This window comes from Canis lupus, chromosome 38, assembly GCF_003254725.2.
Source record: "Canis lupus dingo isolate Sandy chromosome 38, ASM325472v2, whole genome shotgun sequence".
Lineage (NCBI taxonomy): Eukaryota > Metazoa > Chordata > Mammalia > Carnivora > Canidae > Canis > Canis lupus.
In genome coordinates this window covers 21,822,521-21,846,926 of record NC_064280.1, presented here as the reverse complement: position 1 = coordinate 21,846,926, position 24,406 = coordinate 21,822,521, and the positions used below count along the sequence as shown (strand labels likewise).

General features: G+C 49.7%; 1 protein-coding gene across 1 annotated transcript; it reads left to right on the top strand.

The window, feature by feature from the left end:
• The first annotated feature begins 323 nt into the window (after window positions 1–323).
• On the top strand, window positions 324–21,591 carry PCP4L1 (Purkinje cell protein 4 like 1). The gene is made up of 3 exons (XM_025420840.3): window positions 324–520; window positions 19,829–19,883; window positions 20,497–21,591. The coding sequence occupies exons 1-3, from the start codon at window positions 512–514 to the stop codon at window positions 20,637–20,639; spliced, it is 207 nt and encodes a 68-aa protein (XP_025276625.1). The 5' UTR covers window positions 324–511; the 3' UTR covers window positions 20,640–21,591.
• Window positions 21,592–24,406: the final 2,815 nt, after the last annotated feature.

Here is a 24,406-nt window from a genome sequence, read left to right as displayed (position 1 = left end):
CGTCGTGTCCTCCGCCCTCCCCTCCCTCCTCCCCGGCTCCGGCTCCTGCATTTGCCGCGCTCCGGCCCCCGACGGCCTCCCCCTCTTCCCGCTCTCGGGCTTACCCTAGTTTGGAAATGCAGCAGCCCTCCGGGCCCGCCCCGATTGGCTGCGAGCGGCCGTCACTCCGCGGCAGGAGGCGCTCCCATTGGTCGGCCCGGGGGCGGGTGCGGCGCCCACTATAAAAGGCGGGCCCGGCGGAGGCGCGCGGAGCGGCTCCCCAGGACGGGGTCGGGCGGGGGCGGGGGCGCGGGGCGGGAGCTGCTGGCCCGGAGCGCGGCTGCGGGCTGCGGGCTGCGGGCTGCGGGCTGCGGGGCGGGAGCGGCGGCTCCCCGCACCAGGCTCGGCTGCGCTCGTCGGCCGGGGCGCGCGCCTCGGAGCCCGGCCCCCGCGGCCGTCGCCCGCGCAGCCCCGAGGGCCCCTCGCCTCCCCTGCACGTGCGGCGCCCAGCGCGCCCCGTCCGGCCGCCGCGATGAGCGAGGTGAGGCGCGCTGCCCGGGGGGCCCCCACCCCGCTCCGGGCGAGCCCGCGGCCCGGGGCCGGGGAGCGGGGAGGGCGCGGGGACCTCGGGGGGCGCCCCGGTGCCTCGCTGGAAGCTCCCGCCGGGCGCGCTGGGAAGCCCCTGGAGCCCCGAGGCTGGGAGCCCCGCACTGTGCAGGGCGCTGCGGGGCGCGGGGGCGCTGCGGTGTCAGTGAGGGGCGCCTCCCCGGGATGCCCCCTGCGTCTGTCCTAGCGGCCGAGGTCGCTCGGGCTCCCCTTCACTCCCCGAACTTCAGGGGGAGCTAGCTCCTGCCCGCCGCCCGTGTGCTCCCTCTCCGAGGGCTGTGTTGCACCCGCCCTCCTTAGGTGGCATCCAGCCCTACCCCCCCCCACTCTTCCCCTTTTAGGGAGGGTGCATCCCACCCTCCACCATGCGGGGGACCGTGTCTGATTTTCAGAAGCCCGTGTCGTGGGGGCACTTCCACTCCCGGAGAGAGGTCCCCTTCTCTCCTGCCTCTCTCTGCAGTGCTCGTCACATCCCAGGTCTTTCTGTCAGGCTTCCCGGTGTCGCTCTGAGCCAGAGCCAGTCCATTAAGTGGGATGTGCTCTTTTCCCAGAACACCATCCAAAGAGGTAGGGGTCAAAGCAGAGACTGGGAAAGACCGCTTCCATTGTTTGCATGGGTTCGTGGGATCCAGAAACCGGGACCTTCCTTCCCAGGTGAAGCCAGTATGGACGGTGGCATCACAGGCTTGCTCCATGCAATTCCTTTCCTGGTGCGCAGGATCTTGTGATAAATCCAACTTCCCAGCTATGCCAGGTCCCAGCCCTACTACTTACTAGCGGCGTGGCCTTAGGCAGATTACTAGACCTTTCTCTGCTTCAGTGTTTAATCTATAAAATTGGGGTAATACGGATTGTTCCAATTAAATGAGATAATATATGCAAAGTACTTAGGACAGTGGTGCAGAGGAGGTACTCAATTTGCATTAGCTATTGTTATTATGTCCCAGTTTCTTCTTTTCTGTTTTGGAATATTACAGAAAACGAGCACATGAATTCTGAAGAATACCAGGCTAGTGGGGGGACAGGACCCTGGAACCCAGGTCTCAGTTTAGATCTTTATCTTTAGTAGGAGCTCTATTGGCTCAAACCAAAACTTGTCGTCCAGGGAGCCAATTAGCATCGACTGCTATGTTGTCTTGGTTGCCATGTCCACTGAGTTTATCCTGGAAAATCCAGCTAGTCTGGGGGGTGCAGATGAACTAAAGTGGTTTCTAGTCCCTCAGCTAGTTGTGGCTCTGACCATGGCAACGTTTCAGAAAGAAAAGGGAAAAAATTGTTTTTTGGTCAATATTCTTTCGTCTTGCTTCTAACGTGAGCAGCCCTAATAGGAGAAGAGAGGCTTTCACTGAGGGCTGAAGTTCAAGGCCCGGTCTCGTGTTTCTAAATCTGAAAGTTGCAATTCAAGCCATCCCCTGGGAGTTCATGTGAGCTGAAGGCTGTGCCATCATGAAGATGGGTGGTTGGCCAGTGCTTTTCGGGGGAAGTGCACAGACACGCTCCAGGGGCTGGCATTTACGGTGGTCTTTGGTGGAGTGACAAAGCGGTTTCTGTGATAAGGAAAACAGTTTGATGTTTGAGGGGAAAATCAAGTCTTGACTTCATTGCTGAGCTTGGCTAGCCTCACTCAGGAGCTCGGTAGAATGGTGACAATAGGCTCCTCGGATGGGGACTAGTTGTCAGTGTGTGAGGGCTGCCCAGCCTCCCAGGCTGTCAGAGTCAACTGGTTCTAACTGGCAATTTAGCAGTCAAAGCTGCCCTCTAATATGGAGCCGAGCCTGGCTTCAGGGAGGAGTATTTATAAAATCCAGAAGCAGCCACCTGGGTGTACACAGAGACTAGCTCTTTCTGAAGCAGATCCCCAGAGGGTTTCTGCTTCCCTGGAGGCCAAGACCTAGCCTGTTTTCTTCCTCTTGAAAGAGCTGCGATAAAAAACGGAAATATTGTCCGGGGCTCTGGAGCTCTGGGGAGACTTCAAACTGCCTCATTCCTCTCGGTGCATCCCCAAGGGTCTCCTTGCTCAGGCGGAAGTGCCTAGCCCAGGAAAGCCCTGTGCACCCTGAATCTTACATAAGTTTCACCTCCCCCACCTGCTTATTTTCTGGTTTCAGAGGAACCGCATGAAATGAGAGGTTTGGGGATCTCGGTAAGAGATTCCCCAATCAACCAAAGAACAAAAGCTGGAGAGCGGTCTTCAGACCTAGGGCAACCGAAGAGTAGGGGTTCTGGTGAGGCTGCTGGGGGGATCTCCAGCTCCACTTTGCCTTCGTGGCTATTTGCTGTCACTCAGTACTGCAGCAGAGCGTTCGTGCCCCTGAAGATGTGCATGTGGATTCATGCGCAGAGGAGCTGCAGGGACTCATCATCCCCAGCTTGTCGTATTCACAGCTGCAGGCAGGACTTGATTGCTGTGAATCACAGCTTGTCTCTTAGAGTTTTGTTAACTTTTTGCTAGTTTCAGTGAAGGATGGGAATGGGAGATGCATTCACTCCCAGAGGGCTCCTGTCTGTAATCCCTTGTCACACGGTGTAGCTGGCTACTTAACAGCACACTTGCAAGTTCTCCTGTGATCTTGTTGCATTTCCCCACTTTGAGCAGCCCCAGCAGACCCCTGGGTCTGGCAGTCGTTCTGTTGAAATGGAGGTCATGGAGGCACCTGGGTGCCTCAGTGGGTGAATGTCTTCCTTTGGCTCAGACCATGATCCTGGGGTCCTGGGATCGAGTCCCACATCAGGCTCCCTGCAGGGAGCCTGCTTCTCCCTCTGTCCCTGCCTTCTCTCTGTCTCTCATGAATAAATAAATAAAATCTAAAAAAAAAAAAAAAAGAAATGGGGGTCATGAATGACTGGGGGTTGTCCTCGTGGTGTCCGTCTTGTGTTTTGGCTGGCAAAGGCTGGAGCAAGGAACAGATCAGTGAGAAATGTCACCAGGAGAGAGCTTAGAACCGATACCCCCTCCTTCGTCATTCTGCTTGCTGTCCTCTTAGGTACTAGGAATGGGATATCACATTTGGTGGATCACATTCTCTTTCCCAGGCGTATCTGTCAGAATCTGTAACCTTCCCCACAGTGGAAGCTTGGTCAGGGTGATATAATCCCGTGGTCTTCTGTGAGCCAGTTTTTAGGAAACCTGGTAGCGACTTGGAGGAAATCCAAGTTTCTCTCTCTCTTTGATATATTATTATTATTATGGTTCTCCTGGACACATAAAATAGGATGCCTTCCACCTCTGGAAATAGTCTGTCTTCCAAAGTAAGGGAACCAGAACCTGGTTCTAGAACTTGCTTGTCCTTTTCTTAGTCACCCATCCAGGTTGTTGCCTCCAGCTGCTCGAGCAGGAGCCTCTCACTGGTAAACGTGGATGACTTGTCTCCTAACTGGGAATATGGACGACTCTTTTTCCTAAGCTGCAGCTGTGATCTCTTACCTCTTAGAATGTCAAGTCTCTATAGGGGCAGGCTCCAGTAATGTGGCTGGAGTCCAAATATGCAAACATGATGCATTTTTCACATCTGTCTGTGGAGGATCTTGACTGATGAGCGTGATAGAGACAGGGTTGAAAGAGCCGGTCAGTAATTGTCTTCTCAAGGTACTAGTTCTATGAATGCCTTTCTCTGTGTTCTGTTCTTCTGTAGTTCCAAATTGTCTTTCATGAGTCTTTTTTTTTTTTTCTTTCATGAGGCTATTTTATCATGGAAAAAAAATGAACTCAGTTTGCAAAAATCCTTCAAGATAGAAATACAGGTATGTCTTTCACCAAGAGAATCTCAAATAATACATCCAAACGTTTTAGTGATATGATTTTAGATTTGGTAAGAAACCCTAAAGCTCGTGTGATCCCATCTCCTCGTCTTACAGATAAGGAAACTAAGGCCCAAACCTTATGAAAGTTCACACAATGCTAGAACCAAGACTAGGGGCACAGACTTCACATAGCGAAAGGATTCCGCAGAGTCCTTTAATGGGAGTGTAGAATGCTTTAATTCACAGGCAACTGTTAAGGGACAGATCACAGATACTTTCTACAGGAAATGGAAGCAGTGTCATTTAGTAAATGCTGAAGGGGGGAACGTGGAGAGAGAGAAGAGATCAACATGACGGGTGCCTGGGTGGCTCAGTGGTTGAGCATCTGGCTTTGGCCCAGGTCGTGATCCTGGGGTCCTGGGATCGAGTCCCACATTGGGCTCCCCACAGGGAGCCTGCTTCTCCCTCTGCCTCTCTCTCTGTGTCTCTCTTGAATAAATAAATAAAATCTTAAAAAAAAAAAAAAGGAGAGATCAACATGAGAGAATTTTTAACAACAGCAGACATTTTGGTACAATATTAAGCAGGGCCAGTATTCCCCTTCCTGACGCAAGATGCCTACTGACCTTGAAAGTGGATGCAGTGAATGTGCTGGGGGGGCGGTGTATGGGAAGCCTGGAGGCCCCTTTTTTGGTCCTTAGTTGTTTTTTTTTTTTAAGATTTTTATTTATTTATTCATGAGAGACAGAGAGAGAGAGAGAGAGAGAGAGGCAGAGAGAGGCAGAGACACAGGCAGAGGGAGAAGCAGGCTCCATGCAGGGAGCCTGAGGTGGTACTCGATCCTGGGTCTCCAGGATTACGCCCTGGGCTGCAGGCAGCGCTAAACTGCTGCACCACCGGGGCTGCCCAAGTCCTTCGTTTCTGATGTCCATCATCGATCCTATTAACTGCAGAGCATCAGGGATTGGAAGGAGTGGTTTCCTTTCTGAAAAGAAAGAAATGAGAGCAATTCTCTTAACTCTAAAGTATTTGACTGGGAGGACCCAGGGCAGGAAAAGTGAAATCGGTGTCCCTGCTAACCAAACAAGCGCCGAACATTTAGCCCTTCATTTGGCCACTTGGCTTCCAAGAGTCCACAAGGGCTTTGGGAGGAAAACTCTAAGAAGGGGGAGACATGAGGATGTATTAGACCTGCCCAGTAAGTGATGGGAGCCTACTGGGACCCCAGGATCCTATGTGCACGGTTTTCTAAATCCGTACTCCAGACCGGCTGCTCAAAATGCCTTGACTTGGCCCAGAATGATTTTACCTGCAAGAGTAAGCCAAGTGAGAAGCAGATCCCAAACCGCTTTTTCTAAGAGATCTGCATCCCTGCAGGTGCCTGTAAACAAGTGCCTCAAAACCTGGACCTTGTCCCGCTCTCCTCCCGGAGGTCTGATGATTGCTTCATTCCAGGCTGACTCCTGAAGGCATGCCCACCTAGGAGTCCCAGCTCCCCCTCCACCCCCACCCCCCCAGGAAAAAGAGGTGCCATTTACCCCTCCATCGTCCTTGGTGCTGCCTTCCTCCCACACAAAGTCCTCCAGCTGAGTGTTTGCTTTGTAGGCTGTGGGGGGATTAATACGTTTATTTTGGGACATTAACGCCATGGGTGGGATGCACATTGAAGATTATAGTAATAAATGATGCTTTGGCACTACTCGCTCTCCCCCACCCCCTGCCCTCAGTATGGGGTAGAAGGCGCAGCTCCAAGCTGTGTGCAGAGCACCACAAATAACCACTCATTAAACTGTGGCGGCCCATGCTGGGGGGGCTGGGGGGACGCCCGGGCTGTTGACTCACCACATACCATGGGCTGGCATGGCCGAGTCGGACGCCGGTGGGGGGTTACTGCTATTCCAGGCAACTGGGCTGGGGTGGCTGGGGAGACGGGGGCTCGGGGGCTCGGACTGCTTTAGGTTCTATTCCTGTCTTGGGAGGCATCTGAGTTATAAGGTATTTGGGTTCTAGTCCTTATTTTAGGAGAAGAATGTGTGTATATAGAGCCGAAGGAAGAATTCCTAGTTCTCCTTCTGTTATTATCTGGAGGGTGACCTTGAACGAGTCTTTCCGAGGCTGTTCGAGGACTGCAGCTGGTTGCCGCGCTGGAGGAATTGAACCGGCTCCAGCAGAGCTGCAAACGGCCGGCTGGGGTCCCTCTGGGGCAACGGGGCGCCCCTGGGGCCCCTCCCAACCCTTCAGCAGCCACCTTCATTTAGCATCGGGGAAGAAGGGTCCCCGGGGACCCTCCTTGTCACCACTTGGAAGCGATGCACTCACACCTGTCCCCCTCACTTTCTGCGCCTCTTAAGTGAGCGGGGAGCTTATACAAGCAAGGAAGGGGTTTTGGGGGGGTCCTATTTAGGACTTTGAGGATTCAGGCCCTTTCTAGGTTTCCTGGTCTGGACTGCAGGGCGGGATTCTGAGGACCTGTGCATATTCACGGGAACCAAGTGAGTCCAGCAGTACTAGAATGTGTATGTGATGTGTTTTCATTTGCAAAGCATCCAAGCTGGATCATGCAAATCGAGGTATGATGAGGTGCTCCTTTGTTCCTTCCGTTGCTGCTATTAACAATCTGTGATACCTCTTTTAAGAGCCCGGTGGGAAGAGGAGAAGAGGAGTTTAGAGAAATCTGGGTAGTTTACCTTCCCCAAGGTTAGTTCTAAGTTGCTGCTGGGAGCAGAGCCGGTGACACTCTCTTGCCTATTCTGGTGACACTGGTTGCTGTGGCAACACCATTAAAGATGAAAAAGACAAAGAAAGGAGAAACACAGCCCAAGAAGGAGGCAGGGGGAGTCAGGCCTAACGTGAGAAGGTACCTATTCCCCCGTGGTGGTGGCAGGGAAACAGCACTTAAGTTACCCTGGCTTGACTGTTCTCAGGTGCTTTGCCAAGACAATACCTACAAACCCTCCTCCTGAGGCAATGGATGGATTTGTACAAACATCTATTTTTTTTAAGATTTTATTTATTTCTTTATTTGAGAGAAAGAACACACAAGCAGGGGGAGCAGCAGAGGGAGAGGGAGAAGCTGAGCAGGGAACCCCACTCGGGGCTCAATCCCAGGACCCCGGGATCATGACCTGAGCCAAAGGTGGATGCCCAACTGATAGAGCGACCCAGGTGCCCCCTGCACAACCATCTTTATGCTTAAAAAAAAAAAAAAAGTGTGTCATGTCTTGGGTTCTTTGAAATGAAGTGTGAACCTTTATGGAGGTGCTGTTCAGGACACCCCTCCTGCACACCTGGGAGTGGCTCCGGGAGGCTTCAGGGCTCCAGACCCAGGCAGCTGCTGGACAAAATGTGGTTTCCATCCAACAGACTGTTGTTGGGCCCTTTACCAGAGCCATTGTCAGCATTTCTGGGAACAAACATAAGGATGATGGAGACTTTGATTTCTAGCTTTGGTTTACAGTAAAAAGAGATCAGTTATGAAGCGCCTACGGTCTACAAGGGTCCTTAGAGCAATCCCCGCATCATCTTCCTCCTTCAGTTCTCCTTAATGAAGATGAACTCGGTGACTACTTTGATTCCAGGACTTTAACCATACGAATCTCCAGTGACTGGACCTAGTCTTTTTTTTTTTTTTTTTTGATTTATTTTTTTTTTAAAGATTTTATTTATTTATTCATGAGAGACACACACACACAGAGAGAGAGGCAGAGACACAAGCAGAGGGAGAAGCAGGCTCCCTGCAAGGAGCCCAATGTGGGACTCGATCCCTGGTCTCCAGGATCACTCTCTGGGCTACAGACGGCCCCAAACCACTACGCCACCAGGGCTGCCCTTTTTATTGATTTTAGATAAGAGTTGAAGAAGGAGAAGGAAAAAGAGTCTCAGGCTGACCCGGTGCTGAGCATGGAGCCCAACGTAGGGCCAATCTTATGACGCTGAGATCATGACCTGAGCTGAAACCAAGAATTGGACACTAAACTGACTGTACCACCACCTGGGTGCTCCTTGACCTATTCTTCTATATAACCCAGCGTTATATTGCTTCAAAATAATAACTATTTGATACATGCTAGGCATTTTACATACATTTCCTCCAGTTCTTTTCACTCTCCAAAATAGGTATTATATCTTTTCTGAAGATGAGAGACCTGAGCACAGCCAGGCTGTGATTTACCCAATGCCACACAGCTAGGAATGGCAGGGCCGGGATTTGAAGATAGTGCAGATCCAGGATATGAAACTAGATCTGTCTAGCTCTACCTAATATGCCATAATGCTCCTTCCAGGAATTTGAGGCTTAATAAAATTTGAATTCACATGAATATTGAGTACCCACTCTGCGCAAGACATAGGTTGCTATTACCATGATACACAAATAAATGGTTAACTATGGACTTTGCTTTCAAGGGAATGGCAATCTGGTGAGTGGGAAGGGCGGGGAAGAGAAGGCAAATACACAGTAGTGCTTTTTTTTTTTTTTTAAGATTTTACTTTTTTATTTGGGACAGAGAAAGAGAGAGCACAAGTGCGGAGAAGGGTTAGAGGGAGAGGGAGAAACAGGCTCCCCGCTGAGCAGGGAGCCTGATGCAGGGCTCGAACCCAGGGATCCCAGGGATCCTGGGATCATGACCTGAGCCAGAGGCAGATGCTTCACCAACTGAGCCACCCGGTGCCCCTATACAGTAGCTCTTATACAGATAATAGGAAATACACTTCTAGAGAATTTCTCCTTCATCCTCAGCTCCTTTTTAGGCACATATGGAACTTGAGGAAAAGCAGTGACCTGGCTTCTAATATTTTTCACAATCTCTGAACCAGTTACGTCGAGGCCCTCAGCAATCTGAATACAACTTTGATTTCAGAAACCTAGATGAGGTGGCAAATAGAACAGACTGGGAACTCCTTTCATTCGTTCCACAAGTATTGAGTGTGTATCATGTGGGAAAGCCTTGTGTTAGACCCCGGGCTACAGTAGCGAATAAGATAGATACAGCCCCTCCCCACATACAAACTTGCACAGAAATGGAAGAGAATACATTCGGGGGGCACCTGAATGAGAAATCTCAGTGCTATTAAAACATAATGAAGGCCCTAGCCGAGTCTGGGGAGCTGAGAAGAGCTTCCTGGGAGAAGGAGCCCTTGAGGGGAGCTCTGAAAATAAGCAGGAATTAACTAAATAAAAGGGAAACAGGGATAAGAGAAGCAGCTGCCAAGGTCCTGAGGTGGGAAGGGACCAGGTATGTTCCAGACATGAGGTTTCTGAAGTAACCAGAGGCTGCATAACATAGAGCCCTTTCAACCACTTCAAGGGTTTTATTTGTCGTAAGGGCATCGGTACCCCCTCGGGCTGTTGCAGTGGTCCACATAGGAAACAACTGTGTTAGGTCCTAGCAGTGGGGAGAAGTGAATGGAGTCAGAGATATGTGGGAGACAAAGTTAACAGGAGTTAATACTGAACTGGATATGCAATGTGAAGGGAGGGCGATATCAAGACTGACTGCCAAGTGTCTGGCTTGTACAAGTGGGTGAGATAGAGAATATTTGCAGAAGAAGAAGAAGGTTGGGTAAGTAAGATTATGATTCCAATTTGAGACACAAGGGGTGGGGGTGAAGGCAGAGACAGGCAGAGGGAGAAGGAGACTCCACGCAGGGAGCCCGATGTGGGACTCAATCCTGGGTCTCCAGGATCACGCCCTGGGCTGAAGTTGGCACTAAACCGCTGAGCCACCCGGGCTGCCCTTTTTTTTTTTTTTTAAGGATTTGATTGATTGATTTATTGATTGATTGGAGAGCGAGAAAGAGCATGCAAATGGGTGGGGGGTGCATGGGAAAGGGACAAGGAGACTCAACCTGGGGCTTCATCCCACAACCCTGAGATCATGACCAGAGCCGAAATCAAAAGCCAGTCGCTTAACCAACTGAGCCACTCAGGTGCCCCTAGAGTTTGAGGTTTCTGTAAAACAGGCAGTAGAGGTGTTTTAAAAAGTATTTGAGGGGATCCCTGGGTGGCTCAGTGGTTTAGCACCTGCCTTCGGCCCAGGGCGTGATCCTGGAGACCTGGGATCGAGTCCCATGTCGGGTTCCCTGCATGGAGCCTGCTTCTCCCTCTGCCTGTGTCTCTGCCTCTCTCTCTGTGTCTCTCATGAATAAATAAATAAAATCTTAAAAACAAAAACAAAGAGCAGTTCTTAAAAAAAAAAAAAAAAAAAGCAGTTCTTGTTAAAAGTAGAGCTACCCTGTGATCCAGCAATTGTACTATGAGGTATTTACCTCCCCCCAGAGGATACAAAATTACAGATTCAAAGGGGTACAGGCACACTGATGTCTATAGCAGCATCACCTACAATAGCCGAACTATGGAAAGAGTCCAAAAGTCCATCAACCGATAACTAAAGAAGGTGTGAGATTTATTTATTTATTTAAGATTTTATTTATTCATGAGAGACACAGAGAGAGAGAGAGAGAGAGAGGCAGAGACATAGGCAGAGGGAGAAGCAGGCTCCATTCAGGGAACCTCATGCAGGACTTGATCCCAGGACCCCAGGATCACGCCCTGAGCCGAAGGCATGCACCAAAAAACTGACCCACCGAGGCGTCCCAAGATATATATTATGATGGAATATTACTCAGCCAACAGAAAGAGTGAAATCTTGAAAATTTGCAACGACATGGATAGCACTAGAGTGTGTCATGCTGAGTGAAATAAGTCATTCTGAGAAAGACAAATACTATTGATTTCATTCCTATGTGGAATATAAGAAACAAAACAGATGAACATGTGGGAAGGAGGAAAAAAGGAAGCAAACCTAAGAGACTCTTAATGATAAAAAACAGAGTTGATGGGGGAAGGTGGGTGGGTGATGGGCTAGATGGGTGATGGATATTAAGGAGGGCACTTGTGAGGAGCACTGGGTGTTGTATGTAAGTGATGAATTGCTAATTCTACTCCTGAAACCAATATTACACTATATGCTAACTAACTAGAATTTAAATACAAATTTGAAAAACAAAACAAAAAAACAAAGAGTTCTTAATTTTGAGAAAGTCTAATTTATATATATTTTTTCTTTTACAGATTCTACCTTTGGTATATCTAAGAAATCTTTGCCTACCCCAGGGTTGCAAAGATTTTTATTTTTCTATGTTTTCTTCTAGAAGTGTTATAGTTTTAAGTTTTGTGTGCATTTGGAGTTAATTTTTGTATGAAGTACAAGGTTTTATTTTTTTTATTTTATTTTTTATTTCTATTTTATTTTTATTTTTATTTTTTTTAGATCGAGGTTTTTTTGGCGGTTTTTGTTTTGTTTTTTGAGCAGTATTTTTGCATATGGCTATTCATATTTGTTAAAAAGATCCCCCTAAAAAAAGATCCCCCTAACCTTTAGATATTGGGGTTCCTCAAGGCATGGTCCTAGACTTGCTTCTTTTCCCTCTTTTCCTTCTAATTAAAGAAGGAATTCAGATTAAAGAAGCCACCCCCTACCCCCGCTTCTTTAAAGAGAGGGAGAAGTTCTCTATATAAGAGAGTGAGAACAGTTATAAGGACTCCGGAGAAGGCGAGAGGGGAATGGGATCTAAAGCTCTGGGGGAAAAAAAAAATAAATAAATAAAATAAATAAAAATAAAATAAATAAAGCCTGGGGGGATGAGAATTCACCGGAATGCTGATGAATGCCCTGGGAGGAGGTACCCTACAGGGAAAGGAGGCAGTTGCCAGATCAGATCCCTCTCTGCAGCCTCAAAGCCTGAAGACAGGAGAGCCTTAAGCTACCAGGCCTGGCCTTTCCTTTTCTGCCTTCCCCGTGGGAAGGCAAAGTCCACAACTTTGAGCTGCAGAGGAAATGAGGATCCTCACGGGGAACCAACAGCTCCCGGTGAGATGATGGGAATGGAACTTTGGAGAACGTCAGGCCCCAAGGTGGGGAGAAAAGGAATACAGGAAGGTAGGCAAGGCAACAAAGTGGGGCCCTCTGGGGGAAGGCGAGAGTTGATGGGCCTCACAGTTGCTAATTAGTGTTTGGTGTGGGGCGCCTGGGGGGCTCAGCGGTTGAGCAGCGGCTGCCTTTGGCTTGGGTCTTGATTCCCCGGTCCCAAGATAGAGTCCCGCATTGGGCTCTCCTCATGGAGCTTGCTTGTCTCTGCCTCTCTGTCTCTGTCTCTCAGGAATAAATGAATAAAACCTTAAAAAAAAAAATAAGAGAGAGAAGTGATTGAGTCATTGAGTCCTGTGTGCGGGGTGAGGCTGAAGTGAACCAAGCTCCCCAGCTCACTAGAAATGTGAATTAACAGACTTGAACTTAAGTGAGGAAGTTATTTGAAATGGAAACCAATGGGATGGCCCTAAAAAGATCCCCCTAACTTTTAGATATTGGGGTTCCTCAAGGCATGGTCCTAGAGGAATCTGAAGGTCTAGCTAGCATCTGGCCCTGGGAGTGAAGAATGTAGCCTCGGGTTATATCTGTGCCCCAGGGGTCAGGAGGCCCACTGAAGATGAAAGCCAAAATCAGGGCGGTCAGCTCAACTGGAAGAGTAGGATTGAGTCAGTAGGCATGGCCTGGGGTCAGATTCTTTATTTTATTTTATTTTATTTATTTTATTTTATTTATTTTATTTTATTTTAATTTTTTTAAAATTTATTCATGAGAGACCCAGAGGCAGAGACACAGGCAGAGGAGAAGCAGGCTCCCTGCAAGGAGCCCGATGTGGGACTCGATCCCAGGATTTGAGCCCAAGACAGACACTCAACCACTGAGCCACCAGGTGCCCCGGAGTCAGACTGTCTTGACTCAAACTCTGGCTTTGCTACTTCTTAGCTGTATGACCGCAGGCAAGTTCATGAACCTCTCTTAGCTCAGCGTCCTTACCCGTGAAATGAGAACACTATCAACGGCCGTCTCGTAGGCCTGTTATAATGACGCAGCCTGCCGGTGTTTGTAGAGTGTAGAAAGGTGACTGGCACATAGCAGGGATTGCACGTGCGATTATTAATAAGGCCAGGTGAGGTGGCGTGCTGCAGTCCGGGATTTCTGCTGGCTCTCCTGCCAGGTCCTATGAGGAAGAGGACAGGCCTGCCGGTCTATTTCGCGGTTGTTACTACAGGTCAGAAGAGCTCAGTGGTGAAAGATGTAGAAGAGCACCCGAGAGTTAGTGACCCATACCTGGCCAGGTACGAGGCAGAGAGGCAGAGAAGTGCTCCCTAGTCCCTGCTCCTGTGGGTTAGCACCGGTCCGGGGAGGTCTGCGTTCCGGGGAGGCGCTCTCCCGGGGCAGCCCTCGTGCCTCGGTTTACCCACAGTGCAGTCAGTCTGACTGCTCTCGGGTGATGTACCCAGAGGACTCCGAGTCACCTAAAACTGCTGGGTTTCTGGAAAACAGGGTTGGGGCAGAGACCAGGCGCCAGCAGAGGGCTGAGCACTACCAAGAGTGTGCGAGCCAACAACCTGTGGCCTAGCTGCCTCCCCCACCTCAGCAAACCACCAAAAATGAAACCTAGCCATCCCGTGTTCCAAGTGGCTATTTTGAGACCTGGCTGCGGAGGGCGGAGGGAGGAGGGGCTGAGGGTAGAGACTCAGCATACTCCTTTTCAGTGGAAGGTACCAGGGAGATCTCAAGGGGCATCGTGAGCAATAGGGGTTTCCTCCGCCCTATAGCACCCTTTTCTGGTCTCCCCGACACCCTCTCATAAATTGAAGCCAAATGGAGCTGGGAGCCCCTGGAGGACCTGACAGCATCTGAGCCATGGCCCCATTCCAGGGTCAGTCATCTCAGGAGAGACCCAGGAAGGGGGACAGCTGGCAGGGCGGAGGGAAAGCAGTGGCCTGAGTGGTTCTGTCCTGACACATATTCCAGCTTGGAAGGTGCTCGAGATGAGCTGGTCCAAGAAGCAAAGTAGAGGAAGAGACCGCCATCAGAGGGGAGATATTTAGACTTGGGTCCAAATTTTCCGGCAAAGGGGAGGGCCTGGGGTGAGAGAAAAGAATCGGTGGATTAAGGGAACAGGCTTAGCCTCAGACAGAGGGATAACAGTTAAAGCAAGGATCAGAGTCAGGGATTTGCCAGCAATAGAGGAAATAGGATCTGAAGTCAGAGATCATGGGACTATAGAATTTGCCTCTTGACCCATGACCCTCTTGTCTGGCCGTGGTTAGCCCATTACCCATCCATGCCCTGCTTTTGCTGTGTGGACAAACCTCTTGCGATGACAGTGTACCAGAGCGGGACATGTCATGCAGGTGACTGCTGGGCTGTGGTATTGATCGTGTGCAAGATAAATAAATAATGACTCTGACCACAGCAAGATCACAGGGGAAGAAAGCAATGACTGGCCGGCTCCCGGGAATTGCAGGAACAACCTTTCTTGTCATGGACCCTTTCTTTTGGTCAAATGGAGACTCGCAGGAATTCTGAAGAGTTTCAGGAACATTTTTGTAAATGTTCTTCCAGATTTTTAAATAAACATTTAGATAGATAGGTAAGCAGTGTATATCTTTTACAAAATTGGACCCTCTCAATTTGCAACCTGCTTTAAAAATACTTGTTAATAATTTTTGTTTTACTTTAAATTATTATTTTCTTTCTTGCCCCTAACTTAAAAAATATTGATTTATTTATTCATGAGAAACACACACAGAGAGAGAGGCAGAGACACAGGCAGAGGGAGAAGCAGGCTTCCTGTGGGGAACCCGATGCAGGACTCGATCCCAGGACCCCAGGATCATGCCCTGAGCCAAAGGCAAACACTTAACTGAATGAACCACCCAGACGCCCCAGCACAGTGATTCTTTAAAAAGATGTCAAACCATTTCTCCAAAGACGACATCCAGATGGCCAACAGACACATGAAAAAATGCTCCACATTACTCAGCATCAGGGAAGTACAAATCAAAACCACATTAAGGTACCGCCTCACCCTGGTCAGAATGGCTAAAATTAACAAGTCAGGAAATGGTGATGTTGGTGAGGATGCAGAGAAAGGGGAACCCTCTCACGCTGCTGGTGGGGATGCAAGCTGGTGCAGCCGCTCTGGAAACCAATGTGGAGGTTCCTCAAAAAGTTGAAAATAGAGCTGCCCTACGACCCAGCAATTGCACTACTAGGGATTTACCCCAAAGGTACAAATGTAGTGACCCGAAGGGGCACCTGCACGTACCCCAGTGCTCATAGCAACAATGTCCACAGTAGCTAAGCTATGGAAAGAGTCCAGATCTCCATTGACAGATGAATGGATAAAAAAGATGTGGTGTATATATACAATAGACTACTACTCAGCCATCAAAAAAAAAAATCTTACTGTTTGCAACCACATGGATGAAACTAGAGGGTATTATGCTGAGCAAAATAAGTCAGAGAAAAACAATTGTCATATGATCTCACTCGTGGAATTTAAGAAACAAAACAGAGGATCATAGGGGAAGGGAGGAGAAATAAAATAAGATGAAATGAGATAGAGGGAGACAAACCATAAGAGACTTTTTTTTTTAAGATTTTATTTATTTATTCATGACCGTTAGAGAGAGAGAGATTGAGAGAGGCAGAGACACAGGCAGAGGGAGAAGCAGGCTCCATGCAGGGAGCCTGATGTGGGATCGATCCCAGGACCCCAGGATCATACCCCGGGCTGAAGACGGCACCAAACCACTGGGCCATCGGGGTTGCCCCCATAAGAGACTCTTAATCATAGGAAACAAGCTGAGAGTCGCTGGAGGGGAGGTGGCAGGGGGAGGGGGTCACTGGGTGATGGGCATGGAGGAGGGCACGCGATGGGATGAGCACTGAGTGTTATACAAGACTGATGATGAATCGCTGACCTCTACCTCTGAAACTAGTAATACCCTATATGTCAATTACTTGAATTTAAATTTAAAGAAATAAAATAAGATAAAAACCATGTTTTCCTCTGCCCCAAACTTTGTAATGCCTTTATGTCAACTCAGAGGAAAGCCCAAAGCCTTTGCTCTGGTCCAGACATATTCCTATTCTGGTCACCCAGCCAGCTTCATTTCTCCTACTCTCTCCCTGACTCACTCAGCTCCAGCCATGCTGGTTGTCTGAGCCTTCCTTGAACATCACCAGGCACAAAACCTGCCTCAGGAACTTTCCACCTCATGTTTCATCTGCCTAGAAAGCTCCTCTCCCACACACTCACATGGCTTGCTTTTATATGTCACTCAAACCTCTGCTCAAATGTCACTCATCAGAGAGGCCTTCCTAGACTACGCTGTTTTATTTTCCTTCTTGGAACATGTCACTAACTGGCATAATTATTTAATGAGTTCAGGAACTTTATTTTGCTCACTGCTGTATCCCAGTGTCTAGAATAACACTTGACATGTGTGAAGCACGGATGTATTGGTTGAATAAATGAATCTTGTGTTTCCTCTATACTCTATTAGTGCACAGAACCAAACCCAAGTAAGTGGTTGATCAGTGTTTATCAAAATACGGCATAAATGGCACCACCTACGTAACATAAACTGGATTCCCTCCGCTTCTTAAAGCAGGGCCCTTGTATCTGGCAGTCATTCAACAAAGGTTTGCATCAGTAAAAGGACGGATAATGCTGTATACTCCACGGGTCTATTCTAAGGATGAGATGATAAAACCCTCATGAGAGCACTCAATTCCTGTGTTTTGGCAAAGAGTAAGGAGTCAGATGGTGAAATGAGTAAACAGACTCCAAGGGTACCTAGGAGCCCACGGGTGGGACTCTGTCTCAAGATGAATTGTACCTTGAGATGGGAACGTCCAGATGTGAAGCAGCTCTATTGATACCGTTCTGAGGAAGGGAAATTACTATTATTTTAAATTTAACTTTCCATCTGGACGGAGAGGCTAGAAAAAAGCACACATATCAGTTGACTAATCTAATTTCAAATTCACCGCGTTGGCCTTATGAGGGCCCCAGGGCCTCCCAGCAATGCTATTACCATTCCTTAGTGCATTTGCTTTCCTACTTTTCTTCGATGAGTATTTTGTACCTTCTTTCCCCCTTCCTTCCTCCAATACCTCTCCCCCCCTCCTCTTGGATGATGACCTTGTTACCTATTTTACTTCAAAGACAGAAGCAATGAGAAGGGACCTTGTGAATGTCCCCATGGGCCAGCCTCTGGACCCATCAGCACTGCCTTCCCTCCAGTTACAGTGGGTGACCTGTTCGTAGCTCTTGATCAGGGCCCCCCTCTACTTAGGCACTAGATCTCATCCCCTTTCTCCTTCTCCAGCAATGATCCTCTTTCTATCCTACAGTTTGTCTTTACTGAATCATTTTTTTTCTTTCTTTCTTTTTTAAGATTTTATTTATTTGTTCGAGAGGGAGAGAGAGAGAGCAGGAGTACTAGTAGGGGGAGGGCCAGAGGCAGAGGGAGAAGCAGATTCCCCACTGAGCAGGGAGCCCGATGCAGGGCTCAATCCCAGGACCCCAAGATCATGACCTGAGCCAACAGCAGATGGTTACCCGACTGAGCCACTCACGTGCCCCTCTACTGAATGATTTTCATAAAAACACAAACACTCTGTAATCTCTGACATCTTAAATCAGATCTCGTGACCCGTATCCCCCCTCAAACCACACACCCCCATCCCCATTTTTCCTGGAACTCCTTCTGCATTTGCCGCTTCAGTCTCTCTCCATTTCCCTCAAGAACCCACTCTAACCAGACTTTTTCCTCCTTCCTCCACTGTGACTTCTCTTGTCAAGGCCACCAATGATTTCTTCATAGCAAAACCCAGTCATGGATCCCCAGTCTTTTTTAAGTTTATTTTTATTTATTTTTTAAGGTTTTGTTTATTTATTAGAGAGAGAGAGAGAGAGAGAGAGAGAGAGAGAGAGAGAGGCAGACACAGACAGAGGGAGAAGCAGGCCCCATGCAGGGAGCCCGAGGTGGGACTCGATCCAGGGACTCCAGGGGCAGGCCCTGAGCCGAAGGCGGCGCTAAACTGCTGAGCCACCTGGGCTGCCCAATCCCCGGTCTTCGTCTGACTTGGCCTACCTGCAGAATTAAACATAATTAATCACTCTTTCCTGCTTGAAATAGTTTCTTCAAATGTCTTCTGAATTCCTGTCATCTCTTGGCTTTTCTCCTACCTGACTTCTGTTTTCCTTACTGATTTTTCCTCATTTCTGCAGCCTCTAATCACTGGAATGCCCCAGGATATGACCCTTTTCTCTTTATCTGATGGCGATCTCACAGTCTGATGGCTTTAAATATCATCCATATGTTAATAACGGCCTAATTTCTATCTCTAAGCCAGATCTTGCTCCATAACTCCTCCTGGATATCCAGCAGCTTTTCCTCTTGAGTGATTAATAGGCCTCTCACACTTGTGCAAAAACAAGCTCCTGATCCTTTTCCTAAAACCTGCTCCCAGGATCCCTGGGTGGCGCAGCTGTTTAGCGCCTGTCTTTGGCCCAGGGCATGATCCTGGAGACCCGGGATTGAATCCCATGTCGGGCTCCTGGTGCATGGAGCCTGCTTCTGCCTCTCTCTCTCTCTGTGTGACTATCATAAAAAATTAAAAGAAAAAAGCTTTATATATTAAAAAAAAAAAAACCTGCTCATCCTGCTGTCTTCTCTATTTGGGGAAATGACAATTCTATTTATTTATTATATTTTTCCAGTTCTTCAGGCCGAACGTTTTGGAGTCATCCTTGACCCCTTCCTCCAAATGGCACTTATCCCATCAACCAGTCCCTTTGGTCATGGCTTGAAAATATACTTGGGATCGAACCACTTCTCACCACTTCCAGTGCCTCCGTGCCCACCCAAGCAACCATTATCTCCTGCCGAGTTGTCTGCAATAACCTCCTAGTTTTCTTGGTTCCTCCCTCATGCCCCCTTTGTGCAAATTGAAGGTCTCCAGTGCTTTCTCATCTCATTTGTAAAAGTCAAACTCCTTAAGTAGGCTTCCAAGGCCGTACATAATCTGCCCACCCCAATTATCTCTGATCTCCATCCTCCCCCCCACCCCTTCCTGCCTCTCTCCACTGGGCTGCATTGGTCTCTTGCTGTTCCTCAAACAGGCTCAGCTCACTTCCGCCCACGGCTGTTGGAAGCTCCTGCCTGGACTTAGTCAACCCTTCCTCCCTTATCTCTTTTAGCTTTTGGCTCAAATGCCACTTTCAGACAGGATTTTGCTGACCACTCTGTGTAAAACTGTGTTTCTCCATTCCCACCCCAGCACTCACTACCCCCTTCCCTGTCTTTTCTCTGTAACACATCACAACCTAACCTGGTATTTTGTTTCTCTCTCTGTGTACTGGAGTGTAAAGTCCGCGAGGTCAGGGGTTTTGTCTGTTTTGTCCTCTACAATGTCCCCAGCACCATTACATGCTTGTTGAATGAATTTTGATGACTTTTCTCCCTCTCTCTGATCTTAAGACCCGCTTCTTCAAAAGACTAAGGAATGTACTTGGTAGTAGGAGGACTTGAAAGTGTTGATGATGAGCCCAAGGGGATGGCGCCATAATATTTCTGTGACTATCTAATACTCTGATTTTTCTCTCCTAGCTTAACACCAAAACATCCCCAGCAACCAACCAGGCACCTGGCCCAGAGGAAAAGGGTGAGTGGGGTCCAGCCAGGCAGTATATAGAGCTGGTGAAGCCAGGGACATGAAGGCAGGTAGGGCTGTAAGTCCGGGAGCTCCTGGAGTCAGGTATAATTGGGACAGGAATGTGGGCTAGGGAAACAAGGCCTGAGAACTACTACATCCATAGGATTTCTTCCACTTTTTCCTAAGAGGTAAATCTACCAGTATATATACTCTCTGATTTTTGGAAACTGGCTCTGGAGTGCTTGGAAACAGGCAGTGTGGTAGGAAGAAGCCTATCAGACAGTCCAGCCACTGTCTGAATCAGAAATTGAGGGAAAGCTGGGGAAAGTGAGTGCATATGCTCTGGGACTCTGAATTGTAAGACTGAGGAATAAGTGGCGATAGAAGACATTTGTCGTCTTGGTCTAAGAGCAGCAAAGCTCCTAAGTAACTAGAGCTAATTCTCAGCTCGGGTGCCCTGAGTCAGGCTCCCAGGGAGGGTAATCAGGTGCTCTCAGTCGGCAAAATTGGAGACTCTCCCAGAGCTGAGCAGGAGGCCTACCTTAACCACTGTATTTGGGGCCTGGAGAAAGGGGTGGGGGCAGCAGGTTTACTCGTTAATGAATCTCTCAACTACCTGCAGGGAAAGCTGGCAGTGCCAAGAAGGCTGAGGAGGAGGAAGAGATTGACATTGATCTGACGGCGCCGGAAACTGAGAAGGCCGCCCTTGCTATTCAGGGCAAGTTCCGAAGATTCCAGAAAAGAAAAAAGGATCCTAGCTCCTGAACAAGCAGCCTTGCCCTTCACCCTCTCCCTTCTCTCCCCTTCTCTGCAGTTCTGACTCCTATGTACCTTGTCTCTTTGTCCCTCTCGCCTCTCGTTGAAGCACAGTCAACCCTTATGTATTATTTTCTCTGGTCCCCCCTCAATCCATTGCAACAGTGGAGGCACAAGGAATGTAAGGAAAGATGAAGAAATCAGTTGGCAGCCACTTGCCTAAGGGAGGACCAGTTTCTCCTTGGGATAAGCCTCCTTGATCAGTCCCTATGCCCGGCCTGTGAAGTTGAAGAGCAAGAGGCTCTGGGGCCAGAGAGGGAGGGACCCCTGGCAGTGTGGGAGGGAGGGGGAAGCCTTCAGAGAAGGGTGCCCGAGGTGGGCCTCGGCCCTGTCCTGCCCGTTACAACATTCACACTTCAGGTAACATGTGTTTGCTCTTCACACCCTCTTGCACCACCACACCCGCCTTCCCTCCTCCGTGGGGGCCGGAGCTTCCATCTCCTCTAGGCAGACCCAGATCGAGCACCTTCCACGTTAGTGCATGCTGAGTAGACGAACTCCAAGGCAGGGATCCTGGGCCCGGTGGAGGCCAGAAAAAGCGTCCTTCATCATCTGGACCAGGACCATAAGGGGCAGAAGCAGAAGAGGCTCAGAGGGCCGCAGGCAGGGAGATGGGACTCAAGGGGATGTGGGGAGGGAGGAAAGGTGACGGAGGGGAGCTTTCCGGAGACACAGCTACTGCCGGTGGAAGGGACTAGACAACGGATTTCTGCTAACCTGCCTACCTCTAACCACCCAGATCTAGCCATCCCTCGAGGCCACGCCAACTGAGTGACCCCTGTAGTTTCCCCCTCACCGTGGAGTCGGAGCAGAAGTGGACTAGCCACTCTGTGTGATTTTAGCATGTTTAATACCGATTAAAAACAAAACAAAACCCTCCAGTGGGGCTGTTTAACCTCTACTTCTGTTTTTTCTTGGGAGGAATGCGCAAGTAAGCCTGAGCTGGCCTCAGGGAGGGTGGGAGACTGACTGCATGGACCACGCTGCCTGAACAACTTCTAGGCTGCAGCCGCCCTGCCTCCCTCCCGCCGACCTTGCCCTCACCTTGATCTGCCGCCCACAGGCCTCTGCTGCTGTCACCGCCCCCGGTACACCTGCAGGGATGCGATGATGCTCGATGATGATGCTCATGATGCTCGATGATGCTCATGATGCTCGCTGAAAGCACATTTGGGATACATCCCTTGGGAAACAGACCCAGGCTTCCCTGCTCCCTCCCCCCAGGTGACCTGTCCCTCCTGCTCTGTCTTCCTCCCACATTCCCTCTCCTTCCCACTGCTTCTCTAACTTAGGGGAAGGAGAAGAGGACTCTGGGTCAGTAGAGAGAAACCACGGGTCGTACTGAAGATTCTAAACAGTGAATCAAATAAAACGACGGCATTCACGGGAGCTTGCAGTGCTGAGAAGAAGTGGTCTCTACAGGGTAACCAGAGGTTGAAGACTTGGAGATCAAGGAAAAAAAGCTCATTCTCTCACACTCGCTCACTTCTTAGTATGCAGCCCTCCTTTCCTGATTCAAGAATACAGAAGCCAAGGGGCACCTGGGGGGTGGTGCAGTCGGTTGAACCACTGACTCTTGGCTTCAGCTCAGGTCACGATCTCGGGGTTCATGAGATCGAGCCCCATGTTGCGTTCCGTGTTCAGTGGGGAGTCTGCTTGAGATTCTCTTCCTCTTCTTCTGCCCCTCCCCTTGCTTGCATTGTCTCTCTCTCAGATAAATAAATAAATAAATAAATAAATAAATAAATAAATAAAATCTTAAAAAAAATACAGAAGCTGAAACTACATAGCAGCTAGAAGTAGGAAGCCAGGGACAATATCCCTGGAAGGCACCCTATATCCCAAAGTTGATCCACGCCATGCAAGCCTGTGGCTACAGAATACTCCATGGACATGACTTGGGGGTGGGCCACGCCTCACGTTGGTCTGCTCCTGTGGATGCTGACGTGAGATCCCAGTGATCTGGGCCTCTGAGAGCTGGGGTGCTGAGGCAACAGCAGGGTTCGTCATCACCACCCTCCTATTGGCTCCGCTGCTTGGAGGATATCTACCCACTGGATTTTCCCCACACTGATCTGGAGCACGATGCTGAAACGTTTTCCTCCTTCCCCATTTCTTGTTCTAGAAGTGTTACACTTGCCTTCATACATCTTTTAAGAGAAAGAGCAGGGGCACCTGGGGGGCTTGGTTGGGCACCTGCCTTTGGCTCAGGCCATGATCTCAGGGTCCTGGGATATCCCGCATCGGGGTCCCTGCTGGGTGGGGAGCCTGCTTCTCCCGCTCCCCCACCCTCTCTCATGCTCTCTCCCTATCTCTCTCTTTCAACTAACTAAATAATACTAATTTAAAAACCGAAGAGCATTGTAGCAAAAATATAGTCTGTAGCTTTGGGAAAGATAGTCCTAACCAGGCAGAAAGGTTCAGGCATCCTGGCGGAGCGGAGGGGGGCGGGGGAGTAGTTGTTGAACCTTCCTCTGTAAAGGTTCTCAAAGCTAGTTTCTCTGGGCCAGCTGGCTCGCTCTCGCTCCTACCGTGCGGCACTCGAAGGGACCCTCTTCTCTCTGGCGTCCCTGTAGCTCCTCCTTGGGACCCTGGACTGGGGCTGGGATCTCTTGCTTAGGGCCCTAGAGCCCCATTTCCATCCCCTTCCCTCTGGTTCCTGCCACCAGAGACAATCCTGGAGTATTTGTCCATCTTAAGGACTTTGTTTCTGGAGCAGCAGAGACGAGGCGTCTTTGGGGACTGGGGAGTGCTCTTAGGATAAATGGCTTATCAGAACAGACAGGCAGAAACAGTCAAGGGAAAAAGCAAATTCGGTTGTCCCCTCTCTTTCACTGACCCGCCTCCAGTGCTTTTTCGCCTGGGGGCGGGCGCTGGGCGTGCAGCCCTGACCAAAGGGGAAGAGGTTTGGAGATCTGGGTCAGGGGGATAGTTCGGAATATGCTCCCCAAGCCCAGACTGGAAGCTGAAGGTTTTGGGAGAAATGCCAGCAGGACGGACGAGGATCCTGCTTCCTGGGACCCCCCTACTTGCAGGGCCCATCCGGGTAGGACTCCTGACCTCTCCTTGACCACGCGGCCCTGGAGGTGGCTTTCCCATGGCTCTTGCACGCCTGCCCAGCCCTCCTGTCCTTCCCGGGAGCTGCCCTTCCTGCCACTTCTGCCTCTCTCTCTGCCCTTCTCGCCCTTGCTGGGTTTCCTTTATTTCGGGGCTGTTTGCGGGGAGGAGGGGGGCTGTTCCTGGCAGCGGCTCAGTCCCTGACGCCCTTGGCCCCTGAGGCCCAGCCTTCCTGGAATCACCCTCCAGGAGCCGCTCCTTCCTCTTCCTCACCATCTCCTCCCCAAACACAGCCCCTCTGCTGGCGCCTCTGAAGACCCAGGCTTTGGAGGTTCCCTTTCCGGTGGTTCAGGCAGCCCCGCCCGGCTCTGCAGGCCACAGGGCTCAGAGGCCTTATTCCCTCCTCACCCCCTTGACATTGACCACTCGCCCTCCTCCATCCCATGTCCTAGCTTTCCCTTAGTGTGGTGATGGGGATGATGATGACAATGGCCATGATTGGCCTTTCTTACTCCCGGTCACCTAGATCATCAAGAATGAAGGAGGGGAGCCCTCTGTGCCAGATTAGCTGCGAGTGTCCTTACTTGCACGACTCTGTCGGCTTCAGTGTCATCATTGCTGGGGCCCTTAGGAGTGCTCACCCCCCAAGTCGGGGTAGC

Bases quoted from the DNA above. Each gene is read 5' to 3' on its own strand.
- PCP4L1 (XM_025420840.3), top strand. The intron at 19,884-20,496 runs GTGAGTGGGGTC...AACTACCTGCAG, and splicing joins ACCTGGCCCAGAGGAAAAGG to GGAAAGCTGGCAGTGCCAAG.